Source organism: Helicoverpa zea, chromosome 18 (genome assembly GCF_022581195.2).
Source record: "Helicoverpa zea isolate HzStark_Cry1AcR chromosome 18, ilHelZeax1.1, whole genome shotgun sequence".
NCBI classification, from domain to species: domain Eukaryota; kingdom Metazoa; phylum Arthropoda; class Insecta; order Lepidoptera; family Noctuidae; genus Helicoverpa; species Helicoverpa zea.
In genome coordinates this window covers 3,923,974-3,945,178 of record NC_061469.1, presented here as the reverse complement: position 1 = coordinate 3,945,178, position 21,205 = coordinate 3,923,974, and the positions used below count along the sequence as shown (strand labels likewise).

Here is a 21,205-nt window from a genome sequence, read left to right as displayed (position 1 = left end):
GTCTAATCGACAAAGCTTTAACGATGCCACACGATATTCGAGACCGCTTTGATTATGATAAAGTAGATGCTGTTCTGGTATTTTGTGCTAGAATATAATTTGTGCATCATTATGAAATTTTATGTGAGGTGTACAATCTAAAAATAGAGCGCAAGTTGGCTTTCCTTTCGTTGTAGAATATTTAAGTTCTACTTCATATCTCCTACAATTGAAATAATTTATAGGTGCAATAGGACGGATAAAAATAAACTACAAACAAATCAAATATTTTTATTTGCAGAATATAGGTAATCAATAGTACCTAGAGATGTCAAAATAATGTATATAGAACGCTATGTCTCGCCATCAAACATCGTAATGCATGTGAAGTCTTAAGTTTTCTTAATTTTTTTAACAACCATACAATTTGAATAATCCACAATCTATCTTCTTATAATTGCTATCTAAAAGTTATACACCACAACCATGATTAGGTATCGCATTCCCATCACCATCGATCGAAAAATTCTACCTAAAACACAGCTATAACAATTTACAGAAATGCTCAGTTACAGAACTGCGCTCTGCGGACAAAGAAGACGAATGTAAGACCCGAGAACAATGCACTCATATAAGTACAGCCCCATCTCTCTATCAACACTCATTGTCTTGTCACTTCCAGTAGTCTTCCGCAAAATTACATCTGGGCGTTCTCTGATTGTTGGGGAAATCTCCAGATAATTTGTTTTGGAACTTTGATTGCTGTGCAGAAGTCATCGCTTTTCTTTTAAAAGAAAAAAGTTTCCGAAAAATTTAATCTTCGATGGAATTGAAATTGAGAGTGTCTTTTGAAATAAGTAATGACTGACTTTGGTTTATTTCCTATTAGATTTGTGTTATGTTGTCTTGTCGCTAAGCATTATAGTATGGAAAAAAATAGTCTGTATAAAAATAATAGGTATAAGAGTAGGATTTAAGTTTTGTTTCGCAAAACACCAAACCTATAGATGCCTTTCAATCTAAGATTTTATTCTCAAGAAAAAATACGGGATAAAAAGTCAACGTTAGATAGAATCTTATTATTCACATGAAGCTTCACAGTATCTAACTTCAGCATTCATTGGACGGTGAAAGGAATATCCTGTCTCCATAACAGATAATATTCTTTTAAATTCAACTGCAATTTTCTAACAAAGTCTGTCAGTATTCAATTGAAACCGAAACGGTCTAACAATTCAGACAACTGCTTGGTTATAGGCAAAACGTCTCGAAATTCCTTTAAAATATTACAACTTTTCTTTGTGAAAATACGTAAATAAAATGCTTACAGATGAAAAAGGTATGTAATAATAAAATGTTAGGTACTTACATTCATAAAAGATGGATACTATTCAATTTCAAATATCTCGTAGATCCCTGTACCTATTTCTTAGTGATTTTGTAGATTAGGACTATCATATGACCCTTTGTACCTAGTTGGATTTCTTGGGAACTATCTTACTATAGTTCGGCCATTCAGAGAATGCGTTCCTGACACGTCGCGATTGAACTGACGACGTAACTTTGCAATGGCGTTGCAGTTACGATAAAAATATTTTTGCTGGTTGTTTACCGTTTTAACAATTGAGGAGCATTAAAACAACATTATTATATCAATAATCAATGAATGTTATAATTTTGTGCCAAACTGAGTGTCAAATAACTTGGTAAACAATATTTTTCTAAATCTATACTGCGCTATTACAAGGTTATGTCAGCGGTTTATATTTTGTAGTGCTGTGCTAAAAATAACAGGCAAGTATCGTAATCTGTTCTTATACAGTTATAATATAAAATAATACGTTTTGATTTTCTTTTTAAGAATTGGAAAATAATGGACTATAAGACTTAATTATAACGTTTATGAAATATAAAAATGAAACTATGACCAAACCGCATTTTTATACTTAGATTAAAAATGGTAACCCCAAATGGCGTTATGGGCCGCCATTTTGTGACGCTAAAACAGTCGTCCGTTGTCGTTTCGTGCGCATAGACCACGTTTTTCAAGTGTTTTCGATCTGTTTTTATTTGATTACCCGGCTTTTGTTAGACCGAGATATCAGGATTGATTCTGTTATTGATAATAATATAATTATACATGTAGGCGAAGATGATGATGAAGACACCACCTCCTCAAGCAAATCGGAGTCTGATTAATATTCTGTTCGCACATTCAATTCAATGTACTTGTAACAAAGAATAAATAAAACAATTTTATTATATGAATATTACCTTTTTTTGGTTTCCACTTAAATAACTAAAATATAAAACAAATGATTCCGCCAATTTAAAACGAAAATAATCTTAAAATAATGCGGCGGTTCATTTTGAAGGAACGGTAACGAACTCAGTGTTATGTTGTGCCCATCACTAGTCGTGACTAACTGATAGGTGTCAGGAACGCATTCTCTGAACGGCCGAAGTATAGCATACCGGATTATTTTATGAGGGTAGAATCTAGCTTTTCACGCAGATATACTCCCATTTTGGGGGAGGCTACATCATGAACCTACCTCGTCTAAAATAAGATATCCTCTATGTCCTTTCTCGGAATTTAAGCATATCTATAATAATGTTAAAATGTGAACATACTTGTTATACACAGACCGCACACTGCAAACTTTTAGTCGGCCGATAGTTTGTTATGGCTCATAAATCTGTATGAAGATGACTGGTAGTACGCACATACCGCACATTATAAGTATTTGATTGGAATTTAGATTTTCTTAAAAAAAACTGTCTGCCGAAGTATGTATCAAAGTCTACTCGCTCCCCAAATTCCTTATGATAGCTTTGTAAACGTTGGTCGAGACTCTTAGCCAAGATGCTATTAGGACATTGGCCAATGGCTTATCTGAATAAAAACGGGTAAGCACCCACTGCAAGTGTCGTCTACTTCGTGTGCCAACTCCGTTTAAGTATGTATATTGGCTTTATGAGAAATTAATTCTGAGGCCGATTCTGGACGGTTTCTTTAGGCCTGTCAGTAAGACTAGGAAATGCAATTTTGAGTTCTAGGATAGAAAATAACTTGAAAATGACCAATGGCACATGGCCTAGCCTTTTCCCAACTACATATGTTGTGGTCGGCTACCAATATAACTGGAATCACTAGAGTATCTACCAGTGTTTTACAAGTTGTGACTGCCTATCTGACCTCCTCAACCCAGTTACCTGGGCAGCCCAATCCACCTAAGTAAGACTGTGCAACCATTTTTATAACCAGTTGAATGTGGATTAATGGGCGTATGTCTATTATATTATAGAGTTTGTTAGTTGGCAATACAGCGCTTAACCATTGTTTACAAAAAAGTTTATAGAACACAAATATCGTCACAATTTTCCATTCTAAACCCAAGTTTACACAAAACGACGCGATACTTTTTTCATTGAAAGCGAATACGCTCGTGTATCGTAGGTTTTATAAATAGAGTTTGTTTATTCATGAGCGGGGATGAGTGAAACTCATGCCGAGGAAAAACAAAAGAAACGGAATACAATGAAACGTGTCACATTTCAGACGTTTTGTTGGCTACCAATTATGCAACGAGGATTTTTTAAGAGCTTAAAATATACACTATATTACTTGAGTAAGGTCTCATAATATGTGTAAGGCTTAAAATAAGCTCCTAAATATCTACTACGATACTTACTGGGTCATTGTCATAGTAACTTGGGACTTGAAGAAAAATATAAGGGTTCGTTTAGACAATGAATAAACTAGAACCGAAGCAAGCGATTTTTTTTTGCAACATTTGAGTAAGTAATATTTCTCTGTGATTTTAATATAGACAGGTGCAGAGCATTCTTTTATTCTCTTTATAAAAACAAATTGATAGGTACGGATTGAATGGGCATTTGACCGTTTCGTCTAAACATGACCCTAGAAACTGTATTATGTTTTGTTTTCTTCTAGAAATATTTTCAAATAACAAGGTGTATTTAAATAACTTAATTTGTAAAAACTTCTTGCGAGAAAACGTTAAAATGCAGAAGAGGAGGGAAATGTTGTCAGCCGAAATAAACAAGATTCCTGTGTAACAACTTTATAACTAAGAAATGGAGCTCTTTGGTTTTATGTTTAATTTAATTGAACAAAGAAATTGTTTCGGTTGCAGAGACGAGTTGTCGCTAAATGCAAATAGTTTTGTATTCCGCATATTGTTCGTATTTAGCTGCATACAGTTGTGGAATTGTAAAAACTATTTGCAAACGAAGGTGTATGAAAGTATAGACGGTTAGCTGAATGTGTGTATTTACACATAAAAAAGAATAATATGCTTTGTTTATTAAAAGCCTGTTTATGGAGATAAAAGATTCTGTAGTTTGTGTTAAATGTTTTATTTTAACATGCTTTATTACGTGACTCGGAAATACCGCTAGCTGAAATTAGTTTCTCTATATCAGTATGTGGAACTCTATACCAGCCATGTGTATTCAATAATAAATTATTATCATTTTTCTACAAAAAATCTGGCTGGTGATACATTATTTCAAGCATATATTTACGTTTATATAAATAACATTTCAAGGAGCACCTTCCCGTATGTATTAAATCATCATCACTATACGAAAGAGTCGGAAATATAAATAAAAAGACGTGAGAAAACAAACGACCTAGTTTTAAAACGGATTTAAGATTTCAACGGAATTCTGTGTTTGAAAACGTATTGTGTTACTCAAATTGTTATGTAATATAGCTCAAATACTTACAGTATTTATTACCAGACGTTAATCAATAAGTGTATCTTGCGCCTGATCTCTCTCCGGTCGTGTTATATTAGCGTCCCATCGGGATATGAGAATGAGGGAATAGTGAGTGCACCTGTAACCGCGCAAATACTTGTGTACTATAATATATCTAGCCCAATTATTAATGCAGGCGTGGAATCGCCACCGGAACAACATTCGATTCTTTTAACTGAACTTGAACAAATGAAGATCTTGGTAGAGATTTGCGTTTAAGCTACAATGGTATGAATGTGGATGGATGTAAAGGAAGAGGCAGACCGAATAAATCCGAATATATGCTTAAAAAAGGAGATATATAAAAAGGAAGTGAATAATATTATGATTGCTGACAAAAAGGAATGTTAGCGAAAAACAGATTTCGTCAACCCCAAATAAAATGGGAACTAAGCAGGAAGAAGAAAAAGCACTCACACCAAATAAGTGACATTTGAAATGTCACCAACTTCTTGGTAGCTTTGTACCAGTTACACCCACAAGCTTCTCGCACGTGCTAGACAAAAGTCCAACTTCACCTTTGAATATTATACACTTGTATAATCAAGGAACTTCGCACGTAGGCGTATCACACACTACCACGCATATCCTTTGGGCCATGTAACGCTTGCAAGCATGCGGCTTAATTTAGTTGTGAGAATTAGGTAGCTACACGTGTTACTATACAAAATGGCTTGGGATTAGAACGCCATCATCATCTGCCTAGCCTTTGCCTAACTGATAATGTCATCCTACACGTCTCCGTCGACGGTGACACCCTGGCATATACCGGTCATTTAGTTTCATTCATGGGCTCGTATAAGACTTGTGAAATCAAATTTTGCCTTGAACCCGCAGTCACAAATAGCACAGTAAAGTTTCCTAACTATTTCAGGATCAGCTTCCAGTGTAATTGGATGCAGCTGAGGACTAGATTTGTCACAAAACGTTTGACCTCAAGCCGCGGTAACCCGTTACCTTTAAGTAAGAATGCATGTCAGATTTTCTGTCTTTGACTACACGGAACGAATGTCGATTGCATCAATTGGGATTGCTAATGGCAATTCTATCAATGATAGGACGTCATAGTATTTCTCCACCTAAAATGAAACTTTACAACTAAAATGAAGCTATATGTACCTGAAAATTTCCCAAGTTATGTAGGTAATACTTTTGAGATTTTCAAATAGCCCACCAACTTTTCCTAAAACGCTTGGTTCATCGTACCTTGAAACTCGGAATTTGGATTTTACTTTGATCTACAAAAAGTAGCGTCAGAAGTTTTCAGACATGTTATGTATTTCCAAACGTGTCTCAAAGCTATTGAGACGCTTTTAGAGTTATATATACTGAAATATAGACGTACAAATCGATCGAAACAGACGTTTACAATACAGAAAAGCTCCTAACTGACGAGTAATTATAAAAAAAACCGGCCAAGTGCGAGTCGGACTCGCGCACGAAGGGTTCCATACCAGAGTAATATTATCACGTTTGTTGTATGGGAGCCCCCCAAAATATTTATTTTATTCTAGTTTTCAGTATTTGTTGTTATAGCGGCAACAGTAATACATCTTCTGAGGACTTCTTCTGAGGGTAGTTGAAAAGAGCACAACTTTTATTATTGCTCCTGAGTTTTATTTTGTTTAAAAATACAAATATTGATTTTTTCACTGTGCATATGCACTGAATCGTGGTATAATCCATAGATGCACTCACTGATATAAAACTCTCAGCTATAACAATATAATTAACACAAACTTCTAACATCACAATGGACCTGTACTCAAAACTTGCTAGCAGTATGGAAGAACTGTCCAACACATTCACGTCACGGATGGCAGCATATGAAGAGGAGCTGAAGAGTGTGAGCAGCAATGAAGCCTCACATAAAACCATTGCCAGCCTGTCCCGGGATTACACGGACTTCAAGTGCTTGGTATGGAAGACATTGAGTGCCCTCAAACTGCAGCTGGAGTTGTTGACGTTGGGTCTGGATAGGCATGAGATGGCTTCACGCAAGCAAGTTCTTCTTCTGCATGGTCTTCCGGAAAAGAAGGATGAAGACTACGTTTCTCAGGCTGTCTTAGTTCTTAAGGAGAAGTTGAAGATGACCAATATTTCTGCGGTGGATATAGCCTCATGTCATCGTCTGGGCACTGAGACGGGTAAGCCACGTCCTTTACTAATTAGATTACAGAGCCTCAGTCTACGCAGTGAAGTGTGGCGAAGCAAGACCATGCTGAAGGGCTCTGGACTGGTTTTCTCGGAGTTCCTGACCAAACCCCGACATGATGCGTTCCTTGCCGCCCGCAAGCATTTTGGGGTGAAGCAGTGCTGGACATCCGAAGGCAAGATAGTGGTACTGCTCCCGGACAAGTCTAGGCGAAAACTAGAATCCCCAGCTGAACTGCAGCAATTAACGAGACAGTTTCCGACGTTGGCTACTTCCGCTACCGAGCCGACACTGGGCGCACGGGGAAGTCCGTTGTCCAACAAGTCTCCATCGGGGAAGAAGTCGAAAAGGCATGCGAAATAAAATTCATGTTTTGAAATGACGGTCACTGCAAATTTTTGTTTAGTTTTTAATGACATATGTGATTGACATTCCTGAATTCGTTCGGAAACTATGTTTGGCTACGAACCTTTTCATCAATTTTATGTTATAATTAACTTACTGGCGAGTGCATCGAGGATGTTCGGATAGCAGGTAACTGTTATTAGTATTTTTAACTTTATGTTTATTATTTATATATATATATATTTTGTTTGTTAAATTAATTTTGTATACTTATTCATGTTCGACAATTTTGATGATAGTTTTGTTACTTGTTCGTCTTCTTGTACGTCTGACGAGAGCTTTGCCAGTGCGTTCAATGATGATTCAGTGCATCTACGTGATCAACTTGTTACTACTTTCTCTCCTTATAGTAATTTTTTTAATGTGGTCCACATAAATGCTCAAAGTATTCCCGCTCATCATGCTGATCTCCTGTCTTCTTTTGACTCGAACCTTGTTCATGCTATTCTTGTTTCCGAGACTTTCCTCAAACCAGCACTTCCCTCCACTCAATATTCCTTGTCCGGCTACAAACTTGTGCGTAATGACAGAACTGGCAAGGGAGGCGGAGGGGTCGCCATTTATCTACGTGGTGATATCTCCTATCACATTGTTGACAAGTCTCCGGGAGATTACTCGAGATTCGCTGAACACCTTTTTATTGAAGTTTCTTTTAATGGTGTCAAAGTACTTTTAGGTGTTTACTATAACCCGTCATGTACTTTCGACTACTTTTCTTCTTTTGAGTCGAAACTTGAATCTTTCACTCCTTGTTATGACCACACTATAATCCTCGGAGACTTCAACACCTGCATGTCGATTCTATAAAATATCACAACTCACTTCGACATCACTCTCACTTCGACTTCGATCTAAAGGTAGAATTCCGTGGACGCGACAATAGTCAACCTTTGAAAATGTATGGCACCGTTGTCGAGGCCCGTGACAGTCGCGCGCGGCCGACGAATTTCGTAAGCTGCTCGCGGCATTGTCAAAAATTTAATTCTGGTTTTACTAAAATTCTATAGATGTTATTAAGCGCTAGACCATGTTGAGAAGCGTACGGCCGCGAGCGGCTCACGAAATTCGTCGTCCGCGCGCGACTGTCGCAGCCCTCGGCAGCGGTGCCATACATTTTCATAGGTTGACTTTTGTCGCGCGCGGCTGCGACAATCGCGACCCACGGAATTCTACCTTAAAGTTTCGTGATTGACATTGTCAAACTACACTAGCGCTTCACTATCGAGCGTGTTGACAAGTTGAACTAAATCAAAGTCGAGATTTTGACAGATTTGTCAAAATCTGTCTATCTATAGGGGAGGTAGGGGAGAGATGGGCAGTTGGGAGACATGATCAAATCAGAATAAAAGGGGGGTCCTTTTATTCTGATTTCTGATCATAGTTTTGTTTTTTTTTAATTGGGTAGTTTACGTTACCGACTGGTAACGGTGTTCATCCATAGACTATCTGTCATTTCTGTGAGTTGTCAAGAACAAACACTCGTAAAAGTACTTAAATATTTTGTTGCGGTTTCGGATCGTTATAAAGAGAAAACTAATGAAAGGTATGTGTATTTTCTATTATTAATTATTGATTGTCAAAATCTCCAGTTACAATTATAGTAAGTCGATGCAATCCACACCTATTATACCTTTAGAAGAGAGTACTACAGCAATAGTTAATGGGCCCCACGTTTTTATTTTAGTCTAATATGACCGGGACCACCTACGTAGGTGTGCCATTTTGTGCCGGCGGCCATATTGGATTTAATTAAAGGTGTATACAAAATTTCAGACCAATCGGTTGACAGGAAGAGGGTGAAATTTGAATTACTAAATTTGATCCAAGAATAAATAATAAAACAAACGGGGTGAGCTAAATAAAACCGTTTAAATATCTCGTAATGTTGAAACTGATTGTAATTTTTAGGAAAGCTCTTTCATTATATCTAGCCGAATATAAGAAATGGCAATAAAAGTTGATAATGATCTGTAAAATCTGATTTTTTATGCAATAAATTGTGAAAAAGTGCCCATCCCTCCCCTACCTCCCCTAAAGTATGAAATGACATTACGAATCGAAGTGAAATGCGAGTTGTTGATCGAGTTTTATAGAATCCCAGTACTGTTTAATTAAGGATGATGTGCGCAGCCGTAAACTTCGATCTCTTGTCTCTTCTGTCAATATGAATATTCTTCAGCTTAATGCTACTCATCACGCCCCTCACTGTAATCCTTCTCTGTTAGATCTTATAATAGTATCAGACCCTAGCAAAGTAGCCACTCATGGTCAACTTCCTGCCTCTTTCTCATATCATGACCTCCTGTTTCTATCTGATAAGATTCGTCCTCCTAAGCGTAAATCTAAATTTCTTTTCCTTCGCAGTTTCAAGAACATTGATATGGATCGTTTGATGGAGGATGCGGGCAAAATTGACTGGTCTCCTGTTTATGACTGCACTGATGTGGAATCCATGGTATCTGTATTTAACAAGTTGATGTTGGAACTTTACGACAAACATGCACCTGTGAGAAAAGTCAGAGTCAAGCACCTTCCAGCCCCGTGGCTATCTGATAGTATAAAGCAGGAGATGTCAAGGCGGGATAAGGCTAAGCGCCGATTCAGAAGGGACCCAACTGAGGAGAACTGGTCTTTTTACAAGCAGTTACGAAATCGTTGCAGTCGTCTGTGCAGAGATGCAAAGAGACGCCATATTCACAACTCCATTAAAAACTTCAACACAGCACAAGTATGGCAATTCCTTAAGTCTTTCGGTATCGGGAAGGTCACTAATGATAGCGCTCCCGAAATAAATCCAAACACAATTAATTACCATTTTTCGAAGTCACCAGTAACGCTGGATGACAACGTTAAATCGTCTACTATTAAGTATCTCTCAAACCTTTCTTTGCCTAAATGTACTTCGTTTTCTTTCCACCCGGCTACAGAGGGAGATATTAAACGTGCTATTCTTTCCATCTCCACAAAAGCTGTAGGGGATGATGGTCTTCACCTACAGATGCTCCTTCCTATCCTTAGTATCATTATTCCTGTCATTCTCCATCTCGTCAATTATTCCCTCTTCACTAGCTCCTTTCCATCTGCTTGGAAGAAAGCTCATGTGCTACCTTTGCCCAAAGTCCCCAACCCATCCTCAGTTTCTCAGTACCGTCCTATATCCATACTTCCCATCTTATCTAAAGTCCTTGAGAGTGTTGTCAACAATCAACTTTCTCGTTATCTCTCCTTTAACAGCCTGCTAAGTCCATACCAATCTGGTTTTCGCCCTGGCCATAGTACAGTTTCTGCTCTCATCAAAATTACTGATGACATCAGGCTGGCTATGGAGAAGGGGCTTTTAACTGTTTTGGTTTTGCTGGATTTTAGCAGTGCATTTAACTCAGTTGATTTTGACATCCTCTTGGGTATACTATCCTCACTAAATGTATCTCCTTCTGCAGTCGAGTGGTTCAGCTCTTATCTTCGGGGTCGCTCACAGTCGGTCCGCGTTGATGAGGTTTCCTCTGAGTGGCGGGAACTCGCTGCGGGTGTTCCTCAAGGTGGCGTTCTCTCTCCATTACTTTTCTCCGTTTTTATAAACGCCATCACTAAGTCACTATAGTTTCACATTACCATCACTATGCAGATGACTTGCAGCTTTATCAGCACTTTAAACTTGAAGAGCTTCCGAGAGCGATTGATGCCATCAATGATGATCTTGGACACATAAGTCGATGGGCTAAGGATTTCGGGCTTCTAGTCAATCCTGCCAAGTCACAAGCTCTCATTATTGGTGGCAGATATTTCCTCAATAAGCTGTCTTCTCCACCACCGGTCTCATATGATAGCGTTGGCATCCCATACTCACGGTACGGTCAAGAACTTGGGGGTAATTTTGGACTGTCATCTATCCTGGGGTTCACACGTTGCAGAAGTAAGCAGAAGAGTTTTTTGCTCTTTTCAGTCACTCAAACGTCTCCAGAAGTTCCTGCCTTTTTCAACAAAAATTACTCTCGCTCAGTCGCTTCTTCTCCCTCTTTTAGATTATGCTGATGTCTCTTTCCTTGATGCGACTGAGGAACTTCTTAACAAACTCGAGCGTCTGCAGAATCTGTGCATCCGCTTCATTTTTGGCCTCCGGAAATACGACCATGTGTCTGAATTCCGGAGCCAGCTGAAGTGGCTGCCAATTCGGCAGCGTCGAGATGCTCATATTCTGTCTTTTCTCTTCTCTCTTCTTCACAATCCCAACGCTCCAAATTATCTTAGGGAACGCTTTGAGTTCCTTGTTCCTAGAGGCAAACCCTGTCGCTCCTCTTCATCTCTTTTACTCCGTATCCCTCCTCATACTTCGAGCCGTTATGATGGATCCTTCACTGTTCGCGCTGTGAGGCTTTGGAACGCTCTGCCTCACAGTATACGTGACAGCACATCGTTAGATGTCTTCAAGAGACGAATTAAAGAACATTTCCTGTCAACATGACCTTATTTGTATGTTATGTATGTATTTATTTATTTATTATATTTTATGTTTTATTTATAGGTATATATTTTATGTTATGTAGTTTCATCTTTGTTTTGTTTAATGTTGTGCACTTAATATTTTCTCTTCCCTATCGCATCTCTCTATCGCTCTAAGGTTTGCTGTTAGAGAACCCAGTTCTGGGTTAAGCTCGCCTTTGTACATGTCTTCTCTGTGTTGTGTGTGTCTTTTAAATGTTTTTGTGTACAATAAAGAATAATAATAATCTGAGGCGGATGACGGGGAGTAGCGACCCCGCGGGGCTATATATCCGAGTGCTCCAGGGAGAGTATACTGTCCCCCATCTCCGGCCTGCCGGAGTGAAGCATGACGGGGGATAGGTCTCCCGCCTCTTGGCTTGCCTTCATCGGCCGGTCAGAGTGGAGTCGCTAGAGCAAGGTTAGTCCTGCTCGGAGGGTAGGTGCCTCGTGGTAAGTGGCGAGTGGGCCGGTGATGCTGGACCCACAGGGAGCGCGTGATCTGCGTTTAAAGTCCGCCGAGGTATCCTCACCCTTCTCAGCCGCTCATGTCCCTGTTGCCCTCTTGTTGCTTTTCAGTGACTGATTCCCGGGGGCCCAGTAAGTGAGTTGGCGAGTCTCCACCTGCCATTTTAACATGTATTTAATACATTGTCATCGGCAGGTGCCATAGTTCCCGTAGTTTCCCCATTCCTAGTCCATTAGCATCCCATCACAATAGCCTAAGTAGTTTTCATCCATAGTTAGCAATAGTTTAGCACAGAACCGGGGATTGTCCTTGGGTACATTTCTATAGTGTATACAGGGATAATCGTCGGTTTTGTGTCACCATTTCATTAAAGTTGTCTCAAAAGGGCTTCAGCGTGTTGGCTTCGGCCCCACGTTCGCCTCCCAAAAATCCGGGACTCTATAGTCCCGAGGTCTGGAAGAGACATACATTTAATAATAATAATAATCTTCTGTGAAAATTTCAACTCTCTCACTATTACGGTTCATGAGATGCAGACGGGTGACGGACGGACGGACGGACGAACGGACAGAGGAGCGAAAACAATAAGGTCCCGTTTTACCCTTTGGGTACGGAACCCTAAAAAAAACGGTTTAAATAACTACATTTTAACGATGGGGTATTCAGGGTCTAAACCACATTTTAACGGCTACGTTAGAATTAAAATGTAACTCGGAATTCAGTAAAATAGAATTTAACGTAGATTCAGGTAACAGATTTCTCGTAATTGGATTCATTCGAAATGCATTAGGAATGTCAGTCGGATAGAACATTAGTGATGAAGGTGTTTTTAGTGAGAGCACTTGATAGGTCTTGCATTCATTGACTTATATTTGGATCTATAGAACTGTGTTTGTACCCTAAAGGCTTCAAGGCTCTGTTGAAAAGCTACACTCTTCCTGAGCAACATAGACTGTATTTTATCCCGGTAATGGCAGTTGTTCCCACGGGACGCGGGTGAAACCGCGGGGAAACAACTACTTTGAACAAAATTGGCATTTCAAAACATAACTTTTAACTGTACGAAAGATGTAAAAACCTTAACGACATACTTAAGTGCAGAACTGGGCCAAGACGCAAGTTAAACATAAATATGAAGAGCAAAATTCCATAAGATTAAACCAGAAAATTCTTAGAAACTAGGGTAATAAAGCGGGCAAAAAAAGCTGAGAAGCCAGCAATGCACTATATCATTTTTAATTAAAACTGCCCAAGCGTTCGAATAAAAACAAATAAGTGTATACTGTTGATCATCTTTGAGATTTTCTGCAACTACTTTATTACAAGTAATTAAGAGTTTCTGCACGTTTTCACAATTTATTATGATAACTATACATTACTAGCTGTTCCTCGTGATTTCACTGGCTACGGAACTACTTCTCGGCTTTGAAAACCGGTCAAGTGCGAGTTGGACTCACGCACTAAGAGTTCCGTACCATTATTTATAAAACGGACAAAAAAATCAAGTTTGTTGTATGGGAGCCCCCCAAGATAATTATTTTATTCTAGTTTTTAGTATTTGTTGTTATAGCGGCAACAAAAATACATCATCTGTGAAAATTTCAGCTCTCTAACTATCACGGTACATGAGATACAGCCTGGTGTCAGACGGACGGATGGACGGTCAGAGGAGCGAAAACAATAGGGTCCCGTTTTACCCTTTGGGTACGGAAAATAACCTATATGTTATTCTGTTGTTTAAGCTACATCAGAGCAATATTTCATCAAAATACATTCAGACTGATCTTATAATCTACTTACATAGAATTAATGTCCTGAGACTTCACATAAATAAGGGTTTAGTGGGACGTTGCAATTTGATGTTGGTGAATATTCAATCCCACCAAAAACATTAAATGTAAAAAAAAGCCAATCCTCTACGCAATTCCTCCACCGTAAAAAGTTTTGAGATCGCATAGAAGCCAAGTCCTGTTCTACTTTATTTGTAATAATAAATCAATATTTTGTGACTATATCAATAGTTTTGTTCACATTACAATAATATTGACTTGGCCATGAGCACAATAAACTACAAATATAGTACAGCATATCTTGGAGAGGTGAAAGTCAAACATGAAGTTTAATATCACAGAATTAAATACTTTTAGTTTATTCAATTGTTACTAAATGACCGACAGTCAGTATCATCCAACATCAATGAACTGCACATGTACTATGGCGCATGTTTAGTCCATGGTGATCTCAAATTCCAATCAGTCCATAATCAGTCCAATCGTAAAATCATGTCCATATATTATCAATTAAATCGAATTTACACATTATTTTAAGGAGCGACTTTTAACTTGTGCTCATGGCCAAGACAATATTATTGTAATGTGAGCAAAACTATTGATATAGTCACAAAATATTGATTTATTATTACAAATAAAGTAGAACAGGACTTGGCTTCTATGCGATCTCAAAACTTTTTACGGTGGAGGAATTGCGTAGAGGATTGGCTTTTTTTTACATTTAATGTTTTTGGTGGGATCTAATTTATTTTTTGTAGGTCTCTTTCTTCTCTAAGTATATAACAAATTAAATTAACTTACATGCAACTAACTAAATATATAACAAACTAAATATGTACACCTAAAGTAGCACGTAGGTAAACAACATTTTTTTTAAACTAAAAAATTTCGAAATTATCGAATTTTTGAATCGAATATCTTTTAGAATAAAAGAGATTTATTTCAGAGGTAGATGACGCTATCACATGAAATTATTTGATTTTTTTTTTGTTATGGCATCTCGCAGTTCAGCCTAGGAGGCCGTGTACTGCTTAACCGGACCTTAATTGTCGGATTTTTTTTTTATTTTTTTAAGTACTACTTATACCAAGCTATGTAACGAAACCATAGCGCGATTTAGACCAGGACAACGCCATCTATCGAGCGAGCATGCAGTATTTATCGCACTGCATTAATACGAGAGATTTTATCATTATTCATTTCATTTTAACCTAGCTTTTTTATTCATATGTATGTATATTTAATACATAATAACAATACACCACACTACGTAACAATAAAACAAATAGTAACATTTTGTACATAAATAAATAACAAAGTTATCAATGCAGTCAAAATTCATACACAATGTTCTTGAAAAACCGCAAATATAAATTTGTTTCCTATTTTTTTATTAAGTTTTAAGGTTTTTATAATTTTCTCTTTATATGTAGCTTAAATAGCCGCGAAACGCTTCGAGAAAAGATGGTACGGCCGTGCCAGCTTTGCTCGAGTCTTGGCTGGGGCACTGCCGTGCCCTCAGATTATTGTCTGACAGAATTCAGAATGATGAGATGTATGGATAAAATATTTCAAACACTTCTGAAATGTAAAGTTAGGTATCTCTATTTGTTTCTATGATTATTTTTTTCGCTTATAATCGGCATATTTTGGAACTTTTGAGGTATAACATATAATAAATTGTTTGACTGGTCTTTGACTATGGAATGAAAGACGATTTTGATTTTCATTTTAATATTAAGTTGAATTTTTATGCCACTAATAAAACTTTTTTTAATCGTTGCTTGGTTTTCAAGCCAGTACAACAACATAAACGTTCTGAATTATATCTTTTCAAGAAAAATATTTCATAATAATAACATCTCAGTGAAAATTTAAAATGTTTACCACGCAATAACACTTATGTGTAAGCAGAATTAAATGAAATATTTTGATACCCCAAGCTTTGAAATGGTTGCCAAGTGAAAATGTCAAATGTCGTAAAGATAGTCGTGTGTTCAAGAAAATATGTAACTGTGTAAAGAAAATGTTTCTAGAATATTCTAAGATTACGCGCACACTACAAACTTTAAGTCTACCGATAGTTGGTTTGGGCTCATACATATCCAGCGGGGCCCAGCAGGATCAAGGCCTGCCGGGGCTGCGGGATTGTTCGAAAGAGCGGCCCTGGTACACAAAAGACCTACGACGGAACACGACGGTTTTTGGTCAGTAAGAGTCTGACACTCCCCTCACCGCTGCTAACCCACAGCGGGAGGGGGTCATTTGATGATTTTTGACGAAAAAAAAGGCTCATAGGTACTTGTCAGTACGAAGATGAATGGAAGTATGCACGTAGTAACGATCAGATGTTTGTCCGGTATCAGATAGACTAAAAACTTAGATTGAATTTACGATTTTCTAAAAAACAAAATCCAACTGCCTATTATCAATAGTAGGCCGACTATTTTGTCTGCACTGTGCTCGTAGGCTTATGAGTAAGTACACAGCGCGGTCTGAAACATTATACACGTAATTCTCTTGATTTATGTATTCATGTTTCTTATGAAAATATACAATGCTAGTGTTAATAGTGAGCTTGAGATAAGAGAAATATATTTTTGGCTGGCGTAATGTCTTTTGAAGGAATGATTATCTGAATGGGTGAGAGAAAATCGAGGATTTAAACAACGACAAAACCTAAATACACAATGTTATATATGTATTTGTGTAAGTAGGTACGAGAAAACGTTATTTAGTTTAAAAAAAACAACAATTTAAATAGTTTCTATAGCTAAAGATAGTATTAAAATGGCTGTAACGAGGAAAATGAACACACTGTCATACGGACAATTTATTATTTAAATTGTATTTATCCTGATTTACATACAACATACCTATTATATTACAATTACATGATGGATATATTTATAAAAGGATTAGTCGTACTAATATCTTTCTAGTTTTCAATAAATATTTTGTACTTACTTGTCACTTTACAATCATTTATTTAAAAAATATTGTAGGTAAACATGAGACTACATAGTTATGTAATATCTTTTTCCAGCTTATAAATCTTAGTTTAAGTGAATTAGTATTAATTTACCTATCATTTAAAAATAATTTATTTACATCTGTATTAAAAGCGCACCATAAAATATACCATTAGTTCTTAATCTAAATAATTCTAATATTTACAGATAATACGTGAATAAAAAGTTGTCATAATGAGCTATTTAAGCCGGTTCATAATGAAAACCACAATAATAAAGTCATTAAACCAAAATATACTATACGGAATTCCCGGACACTATTGCCACTGTCTGCACTTTAACAAAATTCATGAAAACCTATATTAAAGACGTATAATATATTTTTTTATGAAATATATCAAAGTATGTATGTGAAAAGCCTTTATAGGCCTTTTTGAAAAAATACTTTTAGTTGATATTTGCAGAACTAACATTCCAAAGATTTTTTTGAATCAACATCACATTTAGGGTCCAATTTTTATCTTGACTAATAAATTATTTGCAGAGCCGTTATATATTAGTATTGATAAATACTAAGAGAGTATAATGTGTCCTTCCTAGTAGTAATAACAATCTCACTAATTTAATTTTGGTGTTTTGGCGTTGACATAACAGGCATCTAATCCTTCAGTTGAAATTGCTAAAAGATACTGACTATCTTGGTCCATTTGAATTAGATTTTTAAGAACTCCCTCATGACTCCTTCTAGGTGGAAGATCATATAATTGGAAACCATCATCGATTTCAACATCAGGACCAGAATGTCTGTACGGAATAGGACTAGGAACTGTGTCATATTCAGTCTCCGAGTCGCTGACTTCTGCTGATTTATCAATTTCTACTTTAGTTATTTCAATTGGCCCTTCATTTTTTTCTTCGAGTTGCAATTTATTTTCAATTTCATTGGTTGGTTTACTTTCTTTCTCCTCCTTAACATCTTTTTCAATTTCAATTTTAGACTCTTTTTCGGGTTCTGGTTTTGTTGCGACCTCCATTTCTAGTTTGGATTTTTGAACTTCGATTTTATCGAATGCTTTAATTTTTGATTCAATATTCTCTTCTTCTTTGAGTTCTTTTGGAGATTCCTCCACTACATCACATTTGTCCTCAGACTTTTCTTCATTCTTTATATTCAAAAGTTCGTTCAAATCCCTGAAACTAGCGGAATCAGTTTTCTGCACTCGTTTCAAAACTTCTTTACAAATTGCGTCCATTTGTCCACGAGGCATTACCGGGACTATAGGATTAATAGGCTTCTTCGTGAACGTTATTTTGGCCTCTTCTATACGTACGGGAGTGTCTGGTTCACTTATTCTAGACTCACTTATTTCTATGACACCACTGTTGACAGTTAGTGTGCTCCCATTGTTTTTGTTATTTTCATCATAATTGCTATTGTATAGTGGTACAACTCCTGTAGACTCTTGTCTTACGTACTGTTTGCTGTTGACATTTGGTCCAAATAATTGTTTGTTATTGCGGAGTAAGTACAATGCCACTGATAATCCAATTATAGCTAGAAGCATTATGAGCATTGTGAATCCGATCAAGTATATTCCATAAGTTGGTATTGTGACGACATTTCGCCGAGGTTTCTCTTTAATAGTAGGTTTCTCGTGACGACTAAAATCTGCAATGAGTGATGAAGGAAAGTAATTTTAGGTGTGTCAAGAAAAACATACTTTGTATTCATTTTGCTATAAAAATAATAGATAATTTTGAAATAACTCGAACTTATAATATTATAGTATATTTTTCCAATTAGTTGTCTAAAATTAGATTTGAAATTGAGAAGATTCATATTGATGAGGATCAACGTCTATTAATAGAAATTCATTTAAAAGGTTGGAGTCTAAACAATCTTTTACAAAAAATTAAGTGAGTAAGACTTACTGTCAGAAGGTCCATCTCCTCTAGGTCCAAAAAGATTTTTACAATCAGCACTTAAAATAAAAACACAAAATATAATCACAAAAACACAGTAACACCCCATTTTGTTACACTACGTGTCAATCACAACATATTAATTACAAACTAAACCAGTCAATAGAGGAATAAGTTAAGGAAAATAATTCATGACAATAATAGCCATGTTGAAAACAAAGGATTTTGAACTTTGACCTGTAAGGTTCAAAGTCGAAAATTGTGCAGTCATGTGGTTGTATTAGTGAGTGTGATAGTAGCATCGTCTATTTTAGTATTTATATTGTAAATTGTTTTAATAGGTACTTGTTTATTTAACTAGGCTTATGAATCGTGCCATACGTTAAGGGTGCGGTTATACCAGAAGATCAAGAAATACTCATGCCCATTTTCACCAACAAATACTTAAATTTAGGGATCCCCTAAGAGCATTTAGAGAACACGTAATACGAATTTCGTTTTCACCAAAGTTTAAGTGTCCCTTATGACCTTTAAGTATTGGGGGAGCCCTTATTCTAAGTGACACTTAGTTAGGGAAACGTTAAGAGATTGTTGGTGAAAACGGGCATTAGTGTTCTTGTTTCAGCCCTAGATCTTTGCAAAAAGATAGACACGACTACATATTTTCAAGCAAGTAAATTCAAAATCCAAAGATATTTTGTATAGGTTCTGCTCCGACGGTGAAATTACGTGTAGTTGTAATTAATTTCAAAGTTTTCAACAATCTGTTAAAGTTTGTCTTCCTTTGTAAGTACAACGAGCAATTTTTTTAATCAAAACATCTTGTAGGTACTTTACGATTAAAACTATATTGTTGAAAATTTTAATTTTGAAATATGAACAAACATTTTCTTTGAAGAAACTTCCACCATTGAGTTTTGAAGGTAGGTATAAAATTAAGAAGTTTAAAACGTATGAATATGTTTGTAGATAATTTTCTGCTTATAATTTTCTTCTGCTGAACATAGGCCTACCCCTTTGATCTCCACATATGCAATATGGCTTGCCCATTGCCACTTCAACTTGCTAATCTGTCCATGTGTCCATGTGTGCTAATTAATCTGTTCGGTGCCATAAGCAATAACTTGTCTTAGCAGTAACTCTATGAAAAATAAATATTTAGTCTATAGAAAACGCCACTGTGTCTATTATTTACAATTCGGTGGGCTATATCGGTGACTTATGTTCGTCTACGGATCTCCTCATTTCGGATTCGATCACGTAGAGAATATTGTCAAATAAAGAATGCATAAATTGGATGCTCCATAAAAAAAACTCAGAAGTATCTAATAACATAAGATAATAACCTTCTTTCAAAAATCACATCTACTTTTTAGGATGAAAATAAATCCTATCAAACAAATATTCTGGCATATCAAATGAGGTAAGTCTAAATTGGCATCTTGGCAGTAAATACTCGCTTCGTATGTCAGAAGCTTTATTTAAAAAACATTGAGTACGACAGTGACAGACAAATTACTGTCACCAGTCAACCTTATTAGTCAGACGATTGACGTATTTCATTTGTTTTCCTATATTCCGCATTTTGCAGCAAACAAAAGCGGGTTTAACACGAAATAATGGTAAAGGCATATATATTTTATCCCTACTAATATTATAAATGCGAAAGTAACTCTGTCTGTCTGTTACGCTTTCAGGCTAAACCACTGAACTGATTTTATTAAAATTTGGTACAGAGATAGAGTTAACATTGAGAAAGAACCTAGGATAGTTTTTGTCCCGGACTTTTGAAGACTTCTCTTGGAAACGCGATATAACCGAACTCTACGCGTTTTAGAATAGAAATACATGTAATAAGAGCGATAAGATCGCCCATTGCGGCACCTAAACTTTTAAATATTTAGTTTAGTTTGTTTTTTAAATTTAATTGGTGTACATAATAAAGAATATACATATCTATTACCTATATATACCTATACTTTTTTACGACGTCAAAAATCTATATATCTGAATAGGTACTTAATTGTAAAAACAACCGCATCTAATTAAAAGCCTATGAAAACTGTAATTATTTCACGACTTACTTTCATAGATTTTATTCTAGCTTCTTCAGGTTAGAAAAAAAGCCGGTAATTAATTTATTTGACCGCAATTTTTCATTCGAATCCCTTACCCGAACACAGCAAAAAACTTAAGAACGCCAACACGACAGAACCGGACAGCTAATTCTTCTCTAAGGAGTAGG

The 21,205-nt window shown here is 36.5% G+C and overlaps 3 protein-coding genes across 3 annotated transcripts in view; 1 reads left to right on the top strand and 2 right to left on the bottom strand.

Annotated features, from left to right (window-relative positions):
• Positions 1-21,205, bottom strand: part of LOC124638890 (neuropeptide CCHamide-2 receptor-like) — a 112,701-nt gene that overhangs the window by 30,716 nt on the left and 60,780 nt on the right. The window lies entirely within an intron of this gene.
• Positions 6,521-7,285, top strand: LOC124639112. Its single transcript, XM_047176342.1, has one exon. It carries the CDS (start codon positions 6,521-6,523, stop codon positions 7,283-7,285), a length of 765 nt encoding a protein of 254 aa, XP_047032298.1.
• On the bottom strand, positions 16,884-19,110 carry LOC124638891. Its single transcript, XM_047176032.1, has 2 exons — positions 18,970-19,110; positions 16,884-18,706 (listed from the first exon to the last, which is right to left on the bottom strand). Exons 1-2 carry the CDS (start codon positions 19,067-19,069, stop codon positions 17,655-17,657), a joined length of 1,152 nt encoding a protein of 383 aa, XP_047031988.1. The 5' UTR covers positions 19,070-19,110; the 3' UTR covers positions 16,884-17,654.